The sequence below is a fragment of the Pagrus major genome, chromosome 17 (assembly GCF_040436345.1).
Source record: "Pagrus major chromosome 17, Pma_NU_1.0".
NCBI lineage: Eukaryota > Metazoa > Chordata > Actinopteri > Spariformes > Sparidae > Pagrus > Pagrus major.
The window spans coordinates 3,973,376-3,998,033 of NC_133231.1; the positions used below are offsets into that span (position 1 = coordinate 3,973,376).

Sequence of the window (24,658 nt, forward strand, 5' to 3'; positions counted from 1 at the left end):
CGGCAGACTTGTTAGTATGTCTCTTCTTTTATCATGCTTGCCATAACTTCAGCCTCAGTCTTGCAGTTTGTTGGTAGAAGATTAATAGAAAAAAGTTTTTTTCTAGAAAATCTAGGATTTATTTGTACTTTTAAATTAATGCTACATTCACACATGTCCTCTTACAAATTCCTGCAGTTGGTTTTGCTTCCACACCACTAACGAACCACACCATACTCCACTTTGAACCGGACCAGAACCCTTTTTTTTAAGCAGGCTGGGTCTGTTGTTTGGTCTGCACTGAGTAACACTGACAGCTTTTACACCGGCCTAGATTGAACCAATCCAAATTGACACACACACCAGGGTTTGTATGAAGCATACCGAAAAGGTTAGATGTGAAACAACTAAAAATGTACTCTGTAAAATGTGCAGTCAATAAATATCCACCAGTGAGTGGTAAAACCTAAAGCCCGACCCGCACTTACACATTTCAGTGAGAGACTACTGTCCTCTGTAGCTGCTCTGGTTGGTTTTGGTGATGTGCCCTGTCCTAAACTTTCCTTTCGCCTCTGTCTCAATGTTCAGGTTCAACTACAGGTCGACTCACCATCTCACCACCAATGGCTTCTACGAGTTCCTCAACTGGTTTGATGAAAGAGCCTGGTATCCTCTGGGTAGGATAGTAGGGGGCACGGTGAGTGTTTCTTATGCATGGTTGGTGGATAAGTGGGTGTTGGTCTTCTGGAAGTGTGTGTAATTTCTGCCTCAGCCACATCCTTCTTTGTCCTTATTTCTCAAGAGTCACATTAGTGTGATGTATCTTCAGTCATCCTCTTGAACTCACTCTCAACTACAGGTCCTACACACACACACACACACACACACACACTTACATAGTCAGCGTCTCTGGTCTTGGGGGAGGCAGGGAGTACAACACACAGTAGATCTGTCTTAATAACAGCTAAAGAACAGACAGGCAGCGGTCATTTTTAACACTTCATTACACTCTAACTCATCTCCTCATCTGTGTGTTTATACCCCTCTGTGGGATCTCTATATGGGCTGATGAAGGGTTGAGCTAACTATTCCTAACTTATCTGCTCCCCAGAGTGCACTTGGGATACTCACACTAGCTGACAAACAGCTTTAAGTATTTGGTTTTGACTCTGAAGCACCCCTTTTGCATCATATAGAGTGACACTGGGAAGAAATAAAGGACAAGGGCTATTCTCTACTTTAGAAGCTGCACTGTTATACCACCACTTAGTCTTAGTCTGCCACTACCACTGCTTTAATTGTAGTGATTATTGAAATGTCTTTGCATGCACTGTATACATGGGAAGGTGTGTACATTGTAATGAAGAGTAGCATCAACACTAACAGTTTTAAACAGAATTGTAATGCCAAGATTATGAAAATATTTTTCAATGTGGAGACGGAAAAAGAAAGAAGAAGAAAAGAAGAAAAGAAAAGCTGAATTTTCCATTTCCAGTCCAGTTGCCAGGCTTTCATTTAGACTATCCTAGCTCTGTACCTCTGCTTAGCTGTCATCCTCAGTAAAAAGAAAACTCAAATATCCTTTTTTCAAATAGCATATTGTCGCATTGTATTTAGTACCAATTTTATGTTTCATCAAGGTAATGATGCAGGCTGGCGAAAGTACATTTTCAGTCCAGTAGCTCTGTGAGCTTGTAATGTGATTTTTTTTTTTTTTTCTGTCTGCTGTTGAATTACTCATTCCAACTGTTAACGATGGCATTTTGCTGTCGCAGCAGTGAAACTTTGTATGAGGCAGCAATTTCAGTTGTACAGAGCTCTTACTGTGATGTAGGTAAATAACGCTGCTGTTCTCATTAATTAATAACAGTAATATTTATTATTATTACCTGACTTCTGTAAAATCTTCAGAAAAATTTAATTTGTCTTAACAGCCTCATATCATTTCTGCCCCTTTCCTCTGTTTCCCCTTTTCCTTCAGGTATACCCAGGTCTGATGGTCACAGCGGGCCTCATCCACTATGTGCTCAACCTGCTCCACATCACCGTCCACATCCGGGACGTGTGTGTGTTCCTTGCTCCAGTGTTCAGTGGCCTGACCTCCATCTCCACTTTCCTGCTGACGAGGGAGCTGTGGAACCAGGGCGCTGGATTGCTTGCGGCCTGCTTCATTGCAATCGTCCCTGGCTACATCTCCCGGTCTGTTGCTGGTTCCTTCGACAATGAAGGCATTGCCATCTTTGCCCTGCAATTCACCTACTATCTCTGGGTACGAATATACATATGTTATTGGTGCTCCCCACATTCTTTACCCTCCATTATATACGTGTGTGTGTGTGTGTGTGTGTGTGTGTGTGTGTGTGTATTTATAGTGCACACAGACCATCTACCTCATGACCCCCACAAAATGAGTCGTTTTACTATCAAAATTTGAGCCATCTGGTCCAATAAAATTTAGAAAGTCTAGAAGAGCCGCATGATTTAATTATATACAGTGTATATATATATAAACCTATGTAAGCTTTGGTTGTATTGCTCTTTTTAAAAAAAAAAAAATCTCTAATTAGTATAGAGTATAGAGTTAAAGCTTTTGGTAGAACAAGATAAAGAGATGTGCCCTAATAGCACATTGTGTAAAGCTAAGTGTTCATTTAAGATGTTTCCTAATGATAGGCACAGATAATTGATGATGCAAATATGTTTTTTTTTAACCTCGGTCATTTCAGTAGCCACAGTAAACATTTTATCTGTCCCAAAAGATTGTAGTGTCTCATTCATGGTACACATTAAAGTCCTAAAAAACATTATGTTGTCAGTTAACTTAGGAATAATGTATAGACTTTTTATTTTCAACTACGACATTTCAAGTATACCTCTGAGATGATGGTATCCACTGAAGTCACTGTTAGTTGGTGGTATGGATAAATTGGGAGTAGCATAACCTGTTTAAAAGCTAAACATTAAGCTTTGCTTTGAAACTCAGATTTTAAACCGATAATGCACAGATGTAGACCCAAAGGACTTGAAAGCTCATACTAGATCTGGGATATGCCTGGGCAGAAGACCAGAGTAACTTTAATGTAAGTCTCCAGAGAATGGTTCCCTACTATTCTTTTCTTTTTCTCTCAGTCTCTCTTCCCATCTCATTTTATTCATTACATCCTTCCATCCATCTCAATGGCTCAACTTCTCCATTTATCTAATCCCTTCCAGCCAATAGCAATGCCCCCCAACCGTGCCTTCATTAAGTCAGGGCTCGTTAGCTTTGTTAAACCCTTGTTAGCAGCTCTTGTGCATGGCGCAGGGCAAGGGTAAAGATGTGTAGAACATGGTGATGAACTAAAAAAGGCAAGTTCTGAAGAACTTGTGGTTGTGAGTGCTGCCTGTTGAAAAGCTGATGCCAAATGCGCATTGCTGGCTGAAGAAATCTTTGAATATTACAAAGAATATATGAAAAATGTAGAATATTTTAAGGTTTGTTGAAGAGCTGACTGTTAAAACTTTGAATAGTGCCAATAATACATGAATGATTTTGAATACTTTAAGGTTTGTTGAAAAGCTTATGCGAAACTGAATTGGTGGCTTTTATTTATTTGAAGTTATTTGAAGTGAGAATGAGTCAAATACTATGAAAGGGACTGAAAAGTTGAATAAATGTCATATTGTATCTAAGATAGAGGAACATTTGAATATTTAAATGGAGTTTCTGACTTTGAGAATGAATGAAAAGATGATAGTTGAATATAGTTAAAATGTTGGAAAAGCGGTTAAAGAAATCAAACATACAAAATATACTGTGTGTGCGCATGCTTACGCGTGCATATTTGCGTTTGAGTCTGTGTGTGGTCATGTAGGAACGCTTGGCAAATCTGTCTTTGCACAATTGTTATTGGTTGCCATGGTGATGGTAACTAAGTTGGTAGTGGTAACTGACTGAGACAGCTGATTTTATAGAGATTTTAGTTGAGGCTCATCTCACATTATCATGCTTCTCCCTAAAAGACAGTAACTACTATCATTTAAATTGTGATATGTTAGAAACTATGAGAGCCTACTTAGCTCACTGTGAATTTTTTATGTGTTTATTGTCAAAAATGTGGCTAGTGGAGCAGTTAAGAAAAGTGGATGTGTTTGCGTGCCTCCAGATATTAGAGGTTTAGAGATAGAGGTTAATGGGAGCCAATGCATCAGTTGGTTGGCCCTCCTGTCACTGCTGAGCCCACCAAGCCAAACGTCTTGGTACAAATGCTTCCATAGCCACATAGTTGCAACTAGCACAAATTTTCTTACAAGCTGATGTTGACATTATGTTGGTAGAGTGAACATTGTGAGAATGGGAGCGAGCTGAAGACAAGGTTTTTAGACTCCTCTCCACTCTGCCAGTTGAGTGCTCCACTCCTCTCTCCACTCCACATTCTGTCCTATACACACCAATGTAAAAATCTGAAAATAGCTAAAAAATGATGAACTGTGACTGTGTGAAAATTACAAATGATAGGAAAAAGTTGAATTTATATGAAAAAGTCCTAATCTTTGTGAACGTTTCAAAATTTTAATGCATGAAGGACTGTGAAGAGTTTGAAGATGAGTGGGTTTGAAGGCATTTCTAATCAACTACCATTATAATGAAGCTAAGACTTAGCCTCAAAGGAAGTTGAATATCTTTAAAAATTTCAATGGAATGTGAAAGTTGTATGATAGATTGAATGTAGACCGATTGTGCAATTTTTCAAATTTTGAGTTTGTAGCTAAAAGCATGAATGAGTAGTCAAGTTTTGAAAATGCTTGAAAAAGTGAGAAAAACTGTTTTATAATATATAATATTTCTGAAAGTATGAAAGATATAAAAAACATCTGAATGTGTGTTATTGGTTAATGCTCTCCTGTACACTGCAGGTGAAGTCAGTGAAGACGGGATCAGTCTTCTGGGCCATCGGATGCTGCCTCTCCTATTTCTACATGGTGAGAAAATACACAAAAATGTTTGTTGTTTTTTATTCATATCTGTGAAGACTTTTATTGACCCACATTTATATCCTATTCTGGTAGTTTAAAGGTATGCCATGCAGGATTCTCCAGGGAAAGCAATGTATAGACTCAAAAGTAATCTTTCTCAATCCTCACTTATGACCCACTAGAAGTATGTGTGTCTGTTTCTGTTGAGACCCTGTCCTCTGCCTGCATTTTCTCATTTTCTTAGTTTTTTAACAGCACACAGATTGTGTAGCATCAAGGTTACATTGCTTTCTCGGCCCTCTGCTCTCTGTCTGTCTTAGATGTATAAAGGGCACAGGTCTTTGTGTCTGTTTGACCACACACACACACACACACACACACACACACACACACACACACACACACACACACACACACACACACACACACACACACACACACACACACACACAGCAGAGAGGCAAACAGCAGACATGATGAAGTATGTACACAATATTCAGAGGGTTGTGCAGAAGAGTGGGCATGTTTATTTGTTGCTCCTACACTTCTTCACACGTTTCCTTAATGACTCTGTAAGGACACTCCCACACGGAGTTTAAAAGCCTGCAAACTCCCCTCCAGTTAGTTAGAACTGCAGAAGCCTCTTGGATGAGAGGTGAAACGTCTTCAAGAAACTGAAACACGTCCAGTTGCTTACGTTACTGCACTTAGAATTACCATGACCTGGATGACTGAGAACCTTCATCAATTTCCTATATTCCTGTGTTTGGTCTGCTACAAATGCCAATGTCACATCATAAACTAGAAATGAGAGCAACATGTAGATCCCAGACTCACGCTAAAACACAAGTACTTCAAAATGATTTAAGTGCCACGCACAGATCCTCTGCACAGAGGGCCTCACATCACCCAAAGCCATTTTCATCAGACAACAAAAGATCTTTTGGGGAACCTTTTGCCTTTCAGAAAAATACTTCACACATCTATTTCATAAGACAGGTGCGTAGGAGAGGGACGAGTAGATCAGAAGTTGCAAGCAGACTCCAGCACACTGTCTAACTTGCCAAAATACATTTATTGGCGTAGTCTGATGAAGGTCTAGTACCGAAACGTCGCAGATAGATGTATTTTTGCAAGTTAGACAGTGTGCGGGAGTTTGCTTGGAACCTTTTCCCTTTCCCACCTATCATTCAGCCTGACTTTGATGAGTTTGTGATGAATCAGTTGAACGTCTCCTGCTGTAAGCTGTGACGTCTCTTCTGTGTCAGCCACTGGGAGTTACATGACATTTGGAGACAATACTCGCAAAGCTTGAAAAGAGGTGCATGCGTGTGTGTCTATTGTTCTGAACATGTGTAGACCTGTGTGTGTCTGTGTCTGTGTGTCTGTGTCTGTGTGTCTGTGTCTGTGCGCTTCTGTCTGTGCGCTTGTGTGCCTTTTGAGGATTTGGGGACAGACAACATAATCTGAATGGCAGTCTTAACGCTGTAGCTCATAATGATTTCACAGCTCTCAGGTGGGCTGTGCAGTGTACCCATCTCATTATGGATTGCGTATGTGTGTGTGTGTGTGTGTGTGTGTGTGTGTGTGTGTGTGTGTGTGTGTGTGTGTGTGTGTGTGTGTGTGTGTGTGTGTGTGTGTGTGTGTGTGTGTGTGTGTGTGTGTGTGTGTTGTGAATAAGAGCAAAAACACATCCACCCTTCAGTTCCCAGCCTACAGGGACTCGTGGGCTGGTTACAATACTGATTATCCACTGCAGTTGAAAGCATTGCACAGATTCAGCACTGTGTATGTGTGCATGCATACATCTGTGTGCAGGCGAGGATGTGTGCATGCATAGTCCCAATAGTTACACCTATGTATTATTGCTGAAGCTCTGTATTAATAAGAAAATGCTCTCATTAAACCCATTGTGTTGTTTGTTTCACAGGTTTCAGCTTGGGGGGGTTACGTGTTCATCATCAACCTCATTCCTCTTCATGTATTTGTGCTGCTGCTCATGCAGCGCTTCAGTAAGAGAGTCTACATAGGTGAGATGCAGCACACACACGCACATACCCATAAATATGTTATCTATGTTCACATTAATTCAAGTGCCTAAACGGATGACTTGGGGGTTTATAATTATGCTCATTTGACATTCAGTGTAGCACATCCAAAATAAATAAACAGTGTAAAGGGCAGGGTAGTTGTACAGTCAGCAACCACACACACACACACACACACACACACATTAAAAAGAGCTGTATTTTCTGTACTTGCTTCAAAAGTCTCCAAGCCATGCACGTTGATGTGAGGTTACAACTCAGAGTAGCATGTTATTCTTTGTCATATCCGCACTGTATAAACACGCTTACGGATGATTAATATCATCCACTGATGTTTTGTCTGTAATTAGACAGATATCAGGTTTACATAAATCTCCCAGAGAAGAGCAGAAGGAGTATGTGATAAAAGTAAAAGAGATTGAAAGTGAAAATGCAGGCAGGAAGAAAGATGAAAGCTGTCTTCCCTTCAAAGAGCTCGCCTCGTTGCACAGCCTGAACTCGCCTCACCGATCATGAATCAAGTCCTGACCCCAGGCTCACAGCTCCCTTCTAATGAACAGCGTGCCATTGTTTCATATCCAAATGAATGGCCCATACATACAGTACCTGGTCATGATCCTGTTGAGATGATGACATATCAAGACTAAGAAAGTGCTCAACTGGATGAGGTTAACTTGACATGAAAGCTGTGAAATGTGGAATCAAAAAGAAGCCACACTGAAGACAGCTCAAACTTATGACAAGTACAGAGAAGTACACACACACACACTGGTGTTCCGCCTCACCACCTGTGTCTGTCTCTCTCTGAAGACCAGCATTGTGCTTTCTGCCTGCAGCAGAACAGTAATTGAGTTAGTTCAAAGTTGTAACTGCTTACCGTGTTCTGGGATCCATACACTTTACTGTCATTTGGAGTCCAGCGTGTGACCTGCTGTCACACAACAGCCCCCTCTCACTACATCTTTCCTGTCTAATAAAACAGAAATACCCTAATGAAATCCAATTGAAATTTCATTATCTGACGAGCAGGGTCTCCTCTGCAGCTGAATGAAAAACTTAGACTAGAAACTCCTCTGATGGATGCCACTGGTCTCTAATGGGCCTCAGCTTGGCTGCTGGTTCCTGTACCAGTCGAGAACATCACATTGCCCGGTGTCTAGAGAGCAGGTGCCATGTGCAGCCTGCTGGGGCACTGGGCCCTCATCCATCCATTACAGAACTGCACTATCTGGCATCCTGGAGCAGGACTAAATGATGAGATTAGATTTGATGAGAGGTTTTTGGAGAGGTAGGACACCACATATCCATATCATCATTTTTCAGTTTGGATAATGTTCCAACAGAAAATGCGGGGATCTTTATGTAACTGCTGAAAAAGCAGAAATGACCACATACTGTGTAGTTTATGCCAGCTTTCACTTTTCATAAACAAATCAAAGTGAAGTGGCCAGAAAGTGTCACCAAAGGCAAAGTTTTGTTATGGTCTAAGAGTACAGAGATACAAGCATTAATGTTAATGTTATGCTTATATCATATTCTGTCTTCTGTTTTCTTCTTATAGTCAAAAAATTCCATAAACAGACGAAAGCCACGGATTTTAACTGGTGCCGTAACAAGTATTGTGTGTATCAAAGCCAGCATCAGCACACATCTGTCTCATCAAACAGATCTGTGCGATCTCTAAATAGGCATTCTCTACGTAAGGCCTGGCTTGCCAAAGCATCTAGTAGCAGTAGGTATGCCATGATTCAGGTGCTGAACGCACGTGATCATCCCATCATTTTTATAGTCTTAATGAGGATCAATTGACCAGATGTATTTTTAACCCCCATTTTAACCAATCCAATCATTAAAATTCCTCTAAAACATATAAGCTGATAATCTAAATTTGATTATCAAATTATCAATGATTGTATTATGCGTTTGGACAAACAAATTGTGGACTGTGTAAATGGGACGTGCTCTCGACCACCCTTATAATTTTCTCTTACCAAAGTGAAGAGCAAAAATAGTAATAAGCCTAGTCTGTGGCTGTCAACCTCAAGCCTATTGATACCTGAAAGTTTTTTTTATTAGGGCTGTCAAGCGATTAAAAAAAATTATCTAATATATTGCAAGTTCTGTGATTAATTAATCGTAATTAATCGCATATGCTAATATTTGCAGTAAGCATTAAAAAGTATTTCGGTGCAAATGGATTTTGGTCAATGATTGAATCAATGAATAAATGGACATTGTAAACTTAAAAAGGAGGTGATATTTTAAGCTTAAAGTACTCCAATGGTATCAAAATTCCTTGCTGTATAAATTGCACAGGTGCTCCTGTAGACAGTTCCATGTGGGTATTTTTATGATCTGTCCTGACAATGTTTTATCATTTCTGACAAATACCATAATTTTGGCTTAAACTGCAAAAAACATTAAGCTGACTCTAAAACGAAATGGACTACAGTAGAATCTGGAACTTTTATGTCATCCACCAAGCTAGGCTTCTAGTGGTATAATAAAAGCTGATTCATGGTTGCATGTAGGCTCTACGCAGCGCTGATGTCATAACCTATGCAAGTGGCCTAGGTCATAGTGAGCATTTATGCATGTGCACTGATGTGTCCGCGTTGCTGGCGGTGGTGAGCTGATTGCCAGAGAGAGCAGACAGGCAGAGTGTCGGCAGGGAGGGTTGTGGCTCCATGCGACTTGATTTCAGCAAGCCGGAGTTTTCCACCAGGCTGCTCCTCAGTAATAAGGAGCTCCTGATAAGGACAAGCCGAAAAATGCGATGCTTCCAAGTGAGCCAATCATATTCCTTGGCCTGCGTCGCTGCAAAGTGCAGTTCCATTTCTGGCAGGGATGCATGTCAGGCTACGCTGTAGGTTCGGCGTTGATTCAATCATTTATCCCATTCTTGGTTTGAGAAGAATATGAACTGTTAGAAACTGGCTGGAGTGGGGCTTTAGTCATGTGCGTCCATCATGTTTACAAAGCTGCTGGTCCAGGGGCATCATAGAGCATGATTAATCCATATCATTTCTTTTCAACACATTATTTTTTCTATAATTAATTAATCGAAATTATTGCATTATATTGACAGCCCTGTTTTTTACTTTGACTTGTTGTGAAGTAAATGTTGATTTTACAATGTAATGGCTATGAAATAATGACACCATCAGTGTTTAGACTGGTTCCCTATAAACCTTGCTTTCATTGCCTTTTTCTGCCAACTGACACAAAATCTCCTAGGAAAATGACTGGCACCATTTCTATTTGTTCATTCCTATATATAAACTTACATTTGGCCCTGTGTTGTTGGTAGTTGCAACTCTGAGGGAAACAGAGAGCATCTTATGCATGATCATCTGTTAAAAAGTCTACCAAGTCTCCGAATTTTAGAACCTTTATTTTGATAAAGTGAGTTAGTTGATGTAGGACTTTTGTACACAGTTCAAACAGCTCTCTTTTGAAGTATAAAACTGTTTTTCAAATTCGTTTTATATGCATTTCCTAATGCGACTGATGTGTCAAAGTTGTCTGTTTCCAGTTTAACTGGTCTTAACTGGTTGTTTTGTCTCTCCAGCCTACAGCACCTTCTACATCATTGGCCTGGTCTTGTCCATGCAGATCCCCTTTGTGGGCTTTCAGCCAATTAGGACCAGTGAGCACATGGCTGCAGCAGGTCAGTAAGCAATAACCTGGGGTCCGGATGGAAAATATCATTGGAAACCAGTAGTATGTGTTTTCTGCAGGCCTGTGGAATAACCCTCAGTGATAAACCTTCTTATTGTTACTTAAACAAAATTTAAAACAATATATAAGTCTGTCTTAATACGCTACTCATGTGACCATATGTATTTTGGCAGTGCTATCGATATGGTAGCAGTTATGCCTGTAATTGTTATTGCATACTAATTTCTTAGTATCGTAATAAAACAAAAAATATTGGTTTACACATGTGAATAACATACAAGTTTTAAAATGCTTTAATAACTGATTAACTTAACATTAGAAACACAATTTAAGACAAACAGCAAATCATGAAAAAGCAAACAATAAATTATCATTTTCTCTTTCACACACTTAACATTTTAAAAACGAAATTAATGTTTTTTCTCATCACTGATTTTGTACACAATCACTATCTACATCTTGAACAGAGTATATTTCAAATGTTAGCTATGCTCTATCTCTGCAGGTGTGTTTGTGCTGCTTCAGGTCTATGCCTTCCTGCAGTACCTAAAGGACAGACTGACCAGGCAGGAGTTCCAGACTCTCTTCTTCCTGGGAGTCTCTGTAGCTGCTGGAGTGGTTTTTCTCTCTGTCATCTACCTGACATACACAGGTTGGTTCAAATTATATTTTAGAAGGTTGGTCGACTGCTTGGCTTTCATATACTGTACATTTTTTTCACCAGAAACACAACATTTAAACCTGAAAATGAAGCAACAACACTTTTGTTTTTCTTTTGTACAGTTACACATTACAAAACTGGGTTTGCAAAACACAACAATACTGTGCGCACAGGCTACAGTAGAGCTGGTTGGTCACTTAGTTTCACTTTTGCATTTTAAGTTTGGTGTCACAGGAGAAACACATGCAGAGCTGTTTAGATAACATCTTTACCCTGGAAACCAGGTCTGCAGGTCCTTTAAAAAGTCTAAAAATGTCTTACATTAAATTGTATGACCTTAAGAAGAAGAAGAATCGTCAGTCAGACTTATTGAGGGGTTTCGTTTTCTGTGGCAGGGTCATGATTGGTTCCGTTAATAACAGCTATGAGAAATCAGTGCTGTTGGGACACTGACAGATAATGACTGAGAATGACAGTTGTCCGGATTGTATGATTGACTGGGAGATGCTTATAAAATGAAGCTTAATAAGACATACATTGAAACATTCACAATCATTGATGATAGCAGTTTTAATGATGGAGCCATTACTTAGTCAGAGGCCTGTTTTATACAGTTGAGCTGTAATCAACAATGGAGTGCAACTAAACTAAAGGTGAAGTGCTCCGTATAAAGCTGGATGCATTTAGTCCAATTTTAAGCCTGAATTGATAGCCCTGACTGTTTTTAGAATAGGGCTGAATTGGTTGTAGTTTGATGTGCAGTTTGAGGAGGGTCATGTCACTTGATTAATTACCTGAATGATCAATGATCTGGCTGTAGGACAATTGGGATTAATTTCTGACAGACCAGACATTTTGTTTGGCTGTCTGCAAAAATAAAAATAAAAAATAAAAAAAAATAAAATTGCAATATGGCTTAGTGAAATATCCACATCACAAGAAACTACAATTGTTTGATAGAGGTAACATGTATAAACAGCATGTAGAAGAATGTACTGTAGTGCTGTAGAGATGTCTCCAGATTTTCTCCAGAAGAAATAAGACCCCAACAAATGTCACATCATCATAACTTTAATAGCTTTTTCAGTGAAATTGAAACTTATGATGCAAAAATGATAATTCCCAATAATTGTGAATCATATCTCAATTGCAATATCTGTCAAAATAATCTAATAATCTAATAATCTATCTACCATATCATGCAGCCCTATATGCGGAACAAATGGAGCATATTATCTGCATCTGCACAATAAAATGTCACAAGTTCTAGCCAAGCAGAAAGGCTGATTAAAATGGGTAGTGTGAGGTAACCAATGTTTAAGATTATATGAATGCAGTGTCTGCTGAGTTTAACACAGGTGAGGTTTGCTAGATCGCCCTATTTCTACAGATCATTGGTAAGGAGTATTATGTTACTTAGTATTATGTTATTATTTTAATTTTGTAATTTTATATATCATATGTGTAATGTATGTTTTGTATTTTGTATGCTACTGGACACTTGAATTTCCCTCGGGATAAATAAAGTACCTACCTACCTATCTACCTATCTACCTATCTACCTATCTATCTACCTATCTATCTATCTATCTATCTATCTATCTATCTATCTATCTATCTATCTATCTATTAAACAAAATGGTAAGTCTGGTGTTTATTCAATAGTTTTCCCTTCTGTCAACTAATCCCATTAAAAGACCAAAACCAACAATGTGTTAGTTGGTCTCTCAAGACCAAAAGATTTTTTTTACCACTGTAGTTTCAACCAAACCTTTTTCAAACAGTAGCAAATAGTTTCTTGGGGACTATTTTAAGTAGCAAACGAACACACATGAGTATTTGAGGCATCAGGACAGTGTGTGTGTGGGACTGGGTCAAAGTATCAGGCTTTGATTTACACACGATACTTGTTAGTGGGATCATCTTCATGTTCACAGCCTCATCTTTTAAAATAGTAATGTAGCATTTTGATGTTGAGGTTTTATATTCATTCAATTCAATTCAAACTTTATAAAAGATAAAAGACAAGACATTCAGTAAAATAAACTACACAGAAAACACAAAAAATGGATTTGGTTTAAGAGATTTAAAAAGTATATAGTAGTGTCTTACAATATTATCGATATTACCACATTACAGGACACATTTGACTTCTGTGATCAGTGTGGTTATAGTAATGAAAGGCCCAAAAGCAAGGCTCTCAGCTCATGTTGATGTAAAACACACTTGACTGTGGACACTGACACCTGTCTTCCAGCAGCTTCTAATTCACTGTGAACTTGCCTTTGGTGGTTTTTGGTTGACACTTGACCATCATGACCAGTTTTCTCTCAGCAGCAGGTGATAGTTTGTGTTTTCTTCCTGATCGTGGCAGTGACACAGCTGTGCCATGCACTTAATACTTACAAACAGTTGTTTGTACAGTTGATCTTGGGACCTGTAACTGCTTTGAAATGGCTCCAAGTGACTTTCCCGACGTGTTCAAATCAATAATGCACTATTTCACGCTGAGCTTCTTAGACTTTCCCATTGTAGTGTTTGTGGCTGAGTCTAATGGGTGTATCAAACAAGCCCAATTAAAATGGACCCAAAGTCATCAGCTGTTATCAATCCGAATCAGTCAGAAGAAGTTAAGAGGCCATGCTACTAAGAACATTCAATTCACACAACTTTCTATTATTGCCAAAATTGATCGTTCAATTTGCTGTATGTATATTTTTGATCCAGCAAATTTGGTCACATTTTCAGACGACCCTATAAATTCATTACTGAACCAAACTTCATGAATGTTTTTTGTTACAAAGTAGTTTGTGTTCCACTCATTCCATCACAGATGCATGAAAGTTGTAGAAATCATTGGAACTGAAGAGTGCCATGATATACATGTGTACATAACATTTAGACCACGACTGTGCATATAAGGTGGCTGGTCATGAAAAAAATAGCTGGTCATGATTAGAATCATCAGTTGATCAGTAGGAATATTGCAAACCATGAATGTGGTCCACCGAATTCACACATCACTGACAGTCCACAGCCGTTTGTGTACACAGGTTAGTGGTGGTTAGACATGTGTTTGTTTAAATGGACTTGTAAGTACATTCTAACTGAGTCTGTTTCATTTGTCTATGTCTCACCTTCAGGGTACATTGCTCCATGGAGTGGGCGCTTCTACTCCCTCTGGGATACTGGGTAAGTCATCACAGTTGTTGTGTATTTTTGCACTGGATTTTTTATATTACCTGACCACAGCGCTGGTAATTAATTTGATTAAAATTTAATACAGTAGCACATTTACCTATAAATCTTTTAAACTGTATCCGACAGAAAGTGGAGGAGTGAGAGTAAGTTTCATCAAAGATTTATTCCACCTTGTCTACTGGTTGATTTACTGTGAAGTCCAACCTGAAATTTATTCAGCTTTAGACCATCTCAGAGTGTGCGTTTAATAAAAGATCAAGGGAGTAATGATTTTTCTTGTGCACAGTTGAAAACTGTTGCCTATTTTTTGACTTTTCCTTTTATTTCTTAATTATCATTCTCAGGTTTCATCCAGATCTAACAGACAACTCAAACACATACCATTTACTGATGCTATCTCTGTGTGGCTACCACAAGTTTTCATGGTCGAACAGTGAGTCAGTCAGCCCGTCAATCAGGCCCATCATAAAATCTTGAACAGACAATGCTCCTATTCTCCTCTCATATCTGGGCTCACAGAGAACTGCCAGACTGCAGCATGAGCTGTAAAACTCTTAAACCCTCGCCAAGTGTATGTACACACATGTTTGTGTGTTTGTGCACACGCCTAAGTTCTGCTGCAGTGCAGTAAAAGTAATGAGGTCATCCTCGGACCCAAGATAACTGACATCAGCCAAACTTCCATTTCATCCCACTCTGAATAAGATCTCGCAGCTTTACTGTCAGTAAGAGGAGTTGATGTCAGTGAATGAAGTGGGTATATAAGGGAATAAAATGAACTATTATGCTTGAAGAAAAGGGTTGTTTGTCACCAATGGAATATTCACGACTGAATACTAACATAATAAATACCTGCTTTTTCTCTTCCTTTGTTTAACCATACTTTTTCTGTGGTGTCTTGATTCTCTTTGTCTTTCATGTTATCCACAGCTACGCTAAGATCCACATTCCCATTATAGCATCAGTATCTGAGCACCAGCCCACCACCTGGGTGTCCTTCTTCTTTGACCTCCACATCCTTGTGTGCACCTTCCCAGCAGGCCTCTGGTTCTGCATTAAGAACATCAATGATGAACGTGTCTTTGGTAAGAGCTGTATCATGTATTTTTTATTTAGAAATTAGAACACTGTTATTCACAACACTTGTCAAAGTTGTCCTTTAAACACAATCGGACTGTGATTCAGTACTGATGGATTGATAATCAAAGCAGTATTTGTTAGTGTTGATAGAATTATGGTGGAGCTGGGGTACCATCGCTTAGGCCTGGGCGACATGGGTGAAAAGTCGACAGAGCAAACAGGCCAGGTGGCGGAGGTATTTCAGCCTCCTAGGGCAAAAACAGTGGTCGCCAAACGGTGGGGAAATTTTGGTCGACGACTGACGGTGACCTATAGAGCTGTTAGTTGCCACTAAGGTCCACTTACTAGCTTTTCCATGCCTTTCAACTGCCTCCTCTGCTGTTCCTCACCAGATAAAGTTTGCTCAGTTGAGATAGCAATTTGCCATTTTATCAAAAAGTATTCCAGTTTCATTTCTTGTTAGAGCTACAGTAGTGAGTTCCAAAAGGTCAGTTCCTGTGACTTGAGATTATAAAGTGACTGTGAAGCAAAACGATACAGGCAAATGAGTTAGGAGCACTGATATTGGTATGAAACTGTATCTGAAGCCTCGTGTTATGCCACACTAATATGTGTTTGAGCTGTTGTTGTTTTCTTGAAAATGCTGCTCAAACATAAACAGCACAGAGTAAAAGCAGTCGAGACATGGTAAAAATAATAACTGAATTTTTTCAGACAGTGTCACTTGGTTGACTACTCATATGGTGTCTTTCAAATGACCAAGGATCTAGAGAGTTTGACCATTTCCAGTTTGGTTATGAAAGCACTTAACATTTTTAAGCAAAGATGTTTTTAAAAGAGTCTATTTTTTATCTTGAGCTTGAGAATGACTGATTCTCACAGAGTGCTAACCTACTGTCGTTTAATGCTTTGATTCCTGCATATTCTATTAATTTGATGAGTTATTTATTTTCCTATGATGACTGTGATACAGCCAGCTTTAAAGTCAGTTTGTATCCTGACAATACTTCCTCACAAACATGCCACAGGATGCCACAGACAGATTATTATTATTATTATTATTATTATTGTGATCTAAAACAAACAAAACAAAATCTAAAAAAGCCAGTGAAATCGGTCTGGCTCTCCATCTCCTTCTGTTACTTTTTCTTTCTCTGTTCATCTTGTTACAGTTTGTGAAACCAATCGAGTCATGTCATTTAGGCTGTCCCTTATCCCAAACACTGTCCAGTAAAACTGCACTGTGGTAGTAGCAGTATCTGCTGACAAATTTTCTTGGCTGTGTGCATATTCACAGTCAGTTAGGAACTCAGTGTGCACCATTACTTGGTCATTTCTCATGAACTAGTATTTTAATGGACTGATTTAACACAGAAATGTTTTTCTATTATGCTACATACCAGAAATGCATTATGAAATTAATGTTTTTTTTTTGCTGCTGCTCGTTTCACCAAGCTCTTTTGCTTGAGACAGTTGTTGTATGTATACATAGTAGAAGCTGACTGATACATGGGCATGGCCCGTGTTACCTGCCAATATATGACAGATGACAGATACTGATTATCAGTATCAAGCCAAGGTTATTTAAAAAATCATTCATATTTTAAACTACAGCTTGCCCATCACTTACTACTTTCTTTTAAGTTGTAGTATGTGTTACACTATACAGTATATATGTTATTTCATTTGTAATATTTACATATACTTACTGTGTGTTGTATTTGTGATGTTTCTAACTCAACATTTTTAATAGACTGTGATGAAGGTCTACAAAGTTGTTGGAACTTGAAAAAGAAAAAAAATCAGAATAGGCTGTCACTGCAGCACTGTATAATATAAAATCTCTCCGTAAACAACTCTTCCCCTTAAACTGAGAACATCCCTGTGAATGTCTCACTTGAATTTCATTTTCTGTTTCCCCCTCTGCCTAGTTATCTTTGTCTGACATCGTCTGTCTGTGTGTACGGTAGCTACTTGAATAAATTTAACAGACAAGCACAATAAGTGTCAGTAAGCTTCACTGGAAATTGAATTGGTGTCAAAATGAAATAAAACATGTAAGTTGAGATGAGAAGAATAACATAAAAATGCAGCCTTTTAAATCACAACCATGATGATAAACAGCTGAACACTCAATGAAGTGTGGCACAGGAAATTCTCTATAATGAGCATTACACTAAATTTGATTGTAATTTGTCATTAATGACTAATTCATGTCTATTGTTCAATTGATCTTTCACTTTCTTCTGAACAATTTTCAACTGAAAACAGCCTTTCAAAACACATCTTTGGCACTTCTGTACTTCAGCTTCTTGTTACTTATGAGGCGACACATAAACACCAATATGATATATCTTTGATGAGCTATAATTGGCCAGTAATATCGGGGTCAGGCTCTATTTGCCAACATAAAGTCTAGCCTTTTGCTGCCCTCCCTTGGCTGAATGAACCCCCCTTCCCTGTCCCTACTTCTCCTCTGCCGTGCATTTTTATGCTCTTCCTTTCTTGCTCTTTACCCATTGCCTCCTGCTCGTTTCACCAAGCTCTGTGATCTCAGTTCCGCTAAAAAACTCCATTAATACAGCCACATATGCAGAACTAACAGAAAAACACATTTGGCTTTGTGTCTGATTATGTGCACTTTTCTCACTGCTGTTACATTTTCGATCCCAGTCCCACCTGCCAATGAGATCTACCCTAAGGTGTAGCATAGTATGTATAGAGAAGAAAGGAATTCATGAATTTCAGGTCGCTGTCAGACAGTACAGTAGAGAGGCAGTGCACCTGTAGCGTGACTCAGCAGCATTAAATTAAAGTAAATTGAAAAAATTAAGTTAGATTCAAATCAAATTAAACTCATCAAGCTTGGATCATAACATCCTGGTCACCTGTAACCTCCTCATCTCTCTCTCTCTCCCTATTGCTTCTCTCACACCAGTGGCCTTGTATGCCATCAGCGCTGTGTATTTTGCTGGTGTAATGGTGCGTCTGATGCTGACTCTGACTCCGGTGGTGTGCATGCTGTCGGCAGTAGCCTTCTCAAGCGTCTTTGAACACTACCTGGGAGACGACTTGAAGAGGACGAGCCCGCCTGCAGAGGACAGCAGCGACGAGGACGACAGGAAGAATGCTGGAAACCTCTATGACAAGGTGAGCAGTCATCAGAGAGAATCTATACCAACTTTCATTTTAGACTCTTTTAGGTCACTGTTTTTGTCGCCCTTCACTGCTCTTCGCAGCCTTGATCCCAGCAGCAGCAGGCTCTAATTTCAGTGAAAAAGCTCTAAAAAAATCAAATCCACTTTAATGATGTAGTTATATGTCAGTGTTGCATTTACAACTTGTCCTGCGGCCCCCAAGTAGGGAAAAAGAAATCAATTGATGTTGCTATAACCCCATCATGTGAGACCTGGCCTTAGTATATATGCCTGGTCAGTTAATGCTGTAAATATTTACCTTCCCTTGTCTAAAATTGTTGAACCTTCTTTCCTTTTGACATAAAAAAATATTTTTAGCCATCATACATCATACGTAAACAAGCATTGCAGCAGTGACAAACTTTTCCCACCAATTGATAAACGCATGACACCACCAGTGCTACCAGGTACACCAGGCTTTTGATAAGAAGAGATGCTCACTGTCTTTAGAACGCTGAATAATTTACTGCTGATGCAAACAGAAAATGTTCTACTGCTGCAGCTTGACATTGAAAAGCATTTAACTAGCAAAATATTATGACATGTCACAGGAAATGCAGTGTGTTCAGTGAGTTTAGCACTGCTATCGTTCATCAAAAATGTGTTTACAGACAAAAACAACATTCATTTTCAGTATTTGTTGACAGCTGATCAATTTCAAATATGTCAGGAGTAGTTTCATTTTGTCTGAGGGAGTATTGAGCAAAAAGGAATTGAAAGACGAAGAGCTGCAGGTGAGAGGCTGCACACCTCCAACTTCTCATCATAAATGATATCAGTTTCCCTATTAGCATTGGGTTAGAATTAGAAATATTGCCAAGAAGGTACTTTTGCTTTTCAATTTGACAACAAGTCCTCCACCAACATCTTGTCAGTCAGCTCTCCTTACCCTGGTCACGTGAGAAGTAAAACGGGACTCCTGCTACTCTGTGCGACTCTGCTGCAGGTGCTGCTGCTGTACAGACCAGATCCCTTCAGTTTATAATTGTAGCATCAGTTGCCTGATTACGTATTGATTTAAAAAAACAAAAGCAAAAAATGGTGGGGCAGTGGGCAAGTGATGTAATCAGTGTATGCCTGCATATATGTTTATCGACACATGGTCTTTACCATGGTATCTAACCAAAAGAACAACAATATATCACCATTACAAAACTACATTTTGATTTTTTTTCTAGACCCATTTGAACAGGCCTGGAGTGGGTTTAACCTTATAGTAAAACATTTTAATTTAAAACAATGTAATCTGATATCTATGATCAAAATAAAAAATCAAGCTGTGTGCTTATTACTCTCCTTTTCCTCCTCCTATTTCCTCATTTCCCAAATAGCCCTGATGTCCAATGTTTCAGCCATCCTTTTGTTGCTTTTCTTCTATAGTGATTCAGTGGGAATAATGTTAATGTTAATAATTACCAACTTATCACAGGTCTCCTAAAGGGCCACTGTAAAACAGCTACAACACTTAATTGTCCATCCAAAAATTCTCTCAACGGGCACAATTATCAACCTTCCAGTGCATCATCAGTTCATTTTTGCAGCACTCTTGTCTTCTAGAGTTTCAGTAACCTTAACAAACTGTCCTGTTGATGTGTGCTGTCCCCTGCAGGCAGGCAAGGTGCGTAAACACGTATCTGAGCAGGAGAAGGCCGAGGAGGGCCTGGGCCCCAACATCAAGTCGATTGTCACCATGCTGATGTTGATGCTGCTCATGATGTTCGCCGTCCACTGCACCTGGGTCACCAGCAATGCCTACTCCAGCCCCAGTGTGGTGCTGGCATCATACAACCATGATGGGTGAGAATTATACAACACCAGAGGCGTTTCCCATGTGTCTTATGAACTAAGGTTTTACCAGGATGCAGTTTTAACAATACCAATATGATAATCATACATTTTCAGCGTTTTTAAGTTTTAACATTTTCATGCCAAAAAAACTCCATTGATTCTTGTATACAGGTCTGTTGTGTTATTCACAGCAAGTGAAGCAACATTTATACCAACTGAGGACACTAAAGCCACTGACAGCCATGCTAGTGGAATTCTCGTAGGGTTGGCAGCTCTGTGGACGATCAGTTCACCATAATTACTAATTAATTATTTTTGCCCTTCCTCTTGTGGAACGTAGCCAAGCTGGTTTTATCTTCTTTGGCCAGGTTTTGACATACTGAACACATCTCTGAAATTTCTGCTTCCACTGTAATGCAATGTTTTTTTCAGTAATCACAGCACTGAAAAATGACTTAAAAAAATGAGCAGTTGCGTCTTTTCCTGAAATCGAGTTCCCATTAATCCAGACACTGTGTTGTCATCACTTTTCAGTGGAATTACTTTCCACTGAAGCAAAGGTCTCTTTCAGTACCGTGAGCTTGGGAGGATTATAAGACTTTGGGCCCCCTGGTCACAGATGCATAAAAGGCCATTTCTCCTACCTGGCAGATGGATTTGCATCTTTTTCTGTGTTATTATAAAGTTAACTCTGAAGTTCTGCTGTTGGTTAGCTATTTTGTTTATGCTGCAGATGAAGAGAGGCTGTCTAAATCCTGCCCAAGCCTTCCTGGCACAGCAGATCCACACTGACACTCCTCGCCACAGATATCACACAAAATACTGCAGCATGATATACTAAATATAATAATCGACTGGCATCAAACAAAAACCGTAATACAGGTTTTCTTTTCGTCAAATAGTAGTTCAATTGCTTTACAAATTGAAGTGCCAACTGTAAACTGAGTATACACTGTACAGCGGTATTAGGAGAAAATTTAAATAAATGTAATAATAACAATAATATTGATAATTATCAGATACTCTATTGAAGGATCGGGATTTGACATTATTAATTTTGACTCAGCCAATTCAGTTCAAATAGAGGCTGTTCATCATTTGCATTGTGCTAGGGTGGAGGCAGAAATCTCAGAGATGGGTAACATGAGACTGTTTCCCACTGGATTTTGTGAGGATGTGATAGGTGGATTCTGGACCCTATAGGGAGGCCCAGGGGCACGCTCCCCTGCAAGAAAATGTTGCACATTTTAAAGTTAAATGATTTAATCTGAGGTACTTTGAGAACAAACTTGATATAAAATGTAGAAAATAATGAAATATAACACTGAGTTTTCACTTATATTTCATTGTTTTCTACATTTTTGATTCTAGCTGCCTGGTGATTAGTCCCATCATCACAATATTATACAGCTTTTGCCAGGTGCGGCATTGTGTGTGGGTTTCATGGGCCTGGAAGCCCACCCTAAAAGACCAGGACCTATATTCACAAACATTTTAAGAATTCTCTCAGAGAGCTCCTAACTCAGCCAAAACATTTCTAGCATGGAGTCCTAGCTGAAGAGTGATTCAAGAAACTTCTTAGAGCAACTCTGAGTGAGGAAGAGACAGAAACTTTCATCTTCGTGAGGAGTAGTTGACCCTGTTGCTAGGGATGACACTTTGTTTAAAAGGCTGTGATTGGTTGGTCAAAAAATAAAATAAAAATGCGCTTGTGGTGATGATGGGCATGAAATGCACAGTGATATTGATCATAATCTAATTCTGATCATGTAATTTTGTCTCTTTTAAGACAATAATTAATATTATTTTATGTAATAAGTATCTCTGTTGAATAACTTGTAAGACATACTCTAGAGAAGCCCAAAAGCTCTTTGAAAACACAGGCCTACTTGTTCAGTAGCCTACTGACATGCTGATAGTTTGCCTACATGTATTTACCATGCAGGTAATTTTAGGAGGCTTACTTAGTCTGTTTCATAATAATTGTAAAACCATATTAAAAGGAGCGCACTGGTAAGGAGTGTTATATAAGAAGTTTAATAGTTTTTTTGTTTTTTTTTAATAATAAGTTATCTTAGTATTGAACATGTTTTAGAAAAAAAGTATTGCATTACTGCAATTATGTGAAAGGAGAGTTCGTCAGTTTTGTGAGCTGCTCATATACAGGACCAGCTCTACAATGTTTAGTTGCAGGTTTTATTGACTGTTGAACAAGACGACGTCATTAACACGACTGCTGGGTGTGTAGTCTTTCTATTTATGATATTTTCACAGTCATACATTTCATTAGTTTCATGACAAACTATGACTTTCTTGACTTGGAAAATGATCTTTTAAATGGAAAAACATCATATGTGTAGTTCATGGAAAAATTCAAATGGGATCAAACAATTAATTGTCTCTCTCCTTTTGCTACCATGCACATTTTTTCTGAAATAAGGTCCAAAGAGGGAAACCGGATGGCTCCCATTCAAACCAATGAGAATTGCTTGCCTAGGGCTAGACCTCTTTGAATTTTAATTGAATACCCCTGCTATAGGCTATAGTCAATATCAATCTGTTGCTTTCACTCATCCATTATTTCAGAGTTGTAACTAAACCTTGACTGAGAGACAAAATAATCAGTCTTGTTTTAAAATTATGTGCACCTATTAAAAGTGCCGTCACGCCCATAAATTGTCTGGAATTCTGGTCCACACAAATCTTATTCCTGGGAAACGTGAGATTAATTCCATGCATGCACATGTGACTTGACTTGGAGTGACTGGAAGTGAAAGATATTTTGCTAAAGCAGCGGCACAAATACATATTTTATATTTATTATGAAAATGTATCGGGACAAGGTCTTGGTCTAATATTTACAGTATAGTATATACTTTGCAGGTGAACATATCAATGACTTACCTGTGTCATCACCTTACTCATCTATAACTTTCTCATCCAGCTCCCGTAACATCCTTGACGACTTCAGGGAGGCCTACTATTGGCTGAGGCAGAACACAGACGAGCACGCCAGAGTGATGTCCTGGTGGGACTACGGCTACCAGATAGCAGGCATGGCAAATAGAACAACACTGGTGGACAACAACACGTGGAACAACAGTCACATAGCCCTGGTGAGAGCTGCTGGACCTGTTACACTGTTGACTACATTTCACCTCTGTTTCATGACAGCTGATGTAAATCAAAGCAACCTTTGCATAAATGGGCACTCCACTGATTTTACACTCAAAGATTCATTTACAGTAAAAGCGATCTTGATTATTACTCAGCCTGTGAAAAAGCTGTATTATGTCTCCTGTGGCCCTGGATAAGCCTTGTGACGGTTGACAAAAAGGCATTGATGAGGATTTAAACTTTTTTTTGAAGCTAAAAAACAAAACAGTGCGAAACAAATTTGTTTTAATCCTGTAATAACAAAGCAGAGACTGAAAACATCAACATATTTCTACATCTACCACTTACTGGTAAATTCAACGGTATCACTCAGTTGGAGTTGTGTTTTTGGCCACCTGATGGATGTAAATCCACTATCTACTCTCCTCCACTCCTTTTATTTCTGTTTATAGTCGCTATCATCTCCTCAAGGACATATCTGTCTCTTTAGCTGCTAAATGCTCCACTACATTCACCAGCTAGTCTCTAACTGTGTCTGTCTGCTGGACAACCAGAGTACAATGGGAGCTGAAACTCACTATAAAGTTCTGTAAAGCCAAGAGAAGATCAGTTTAGCCACAAAGATCCCCTTGTCAGCAGTGACTGCTATTGTCTGGATTTCTTACTACTTCTGACTATTTTTTGCCTCAACTACTCCCTAGTTGAGTATGTCCAACCACTATGTGGAACCTTGTTGTCTTGGTGTATTGCACCACCAAGTGGACATAATGTTGTGTCACTACACTCTAAAATACACCGTACTGTATGAGTGAAAGTGAGATCTCAAAAACATGACAGTCAACACATGGTGTGCGCTACGCTCTTAAGGCAGTCCAGTGATTTAGTATTACATTTTCATGAAGAGTGAACTCTCTTTAGACATATTAAGAAAAGAGGCAGCAAGTACCAAA

At 39.0% G+C, this 24,658-nt stretch overlaps 1 protein-coding gene across 1 annotated transcript in view; it reads left to right on the forward strand.

The window, feature by feature from the left end:
- Positions 1–24,658, forward strand: part of LOC141011672 (dolichyl-diphosphooligosaccharide--protein glycosyltransferase subunit STT3B-like) — a 63,387-nt gene that overhangs the window by 32,451 nt on the left and 6,278 nt on the right. Inside the window, exons 2-12 of the mRNA XM_073484906.1 lie at positions 568–676; positions 1,961–2,248; positions 4,876–4,941; positions 6,866–6,965; positions 10,555–10,653; positions 11,170–11,316; positions 14,469–14,517; positions 15,457–15,611; positions 18,545–18,756; positions 20,413–20,600; positions 23,536–23,707. Of these exons, the coding sequence (XP_073341007.1) occupies positions 568–676; positions 1,961–2,248; positions 4,876–4,941; positions 6,866–6,965; positions 10,555–10,653; positions 11,170–11,316; positions 14,469–14,517; positions 15,457–15,611; positions 18,545–18,756; positions 20,413–20,600; positions 23,536–23,707 (1,585 nt within the window). The remainder of the gene's footprint in view (positions 1–567; positions 677–1,960; positions 2,249–4,875; positions 4,942–6,865; positions 6,966–10,554; positions 10,654–11,169; positions 11,317–14,468; positions 14,518–15,456; positions 15,612–18,544; positions 18,757–20,412; positions 20,601–23,535; positions 23,708–24,658) is intronic.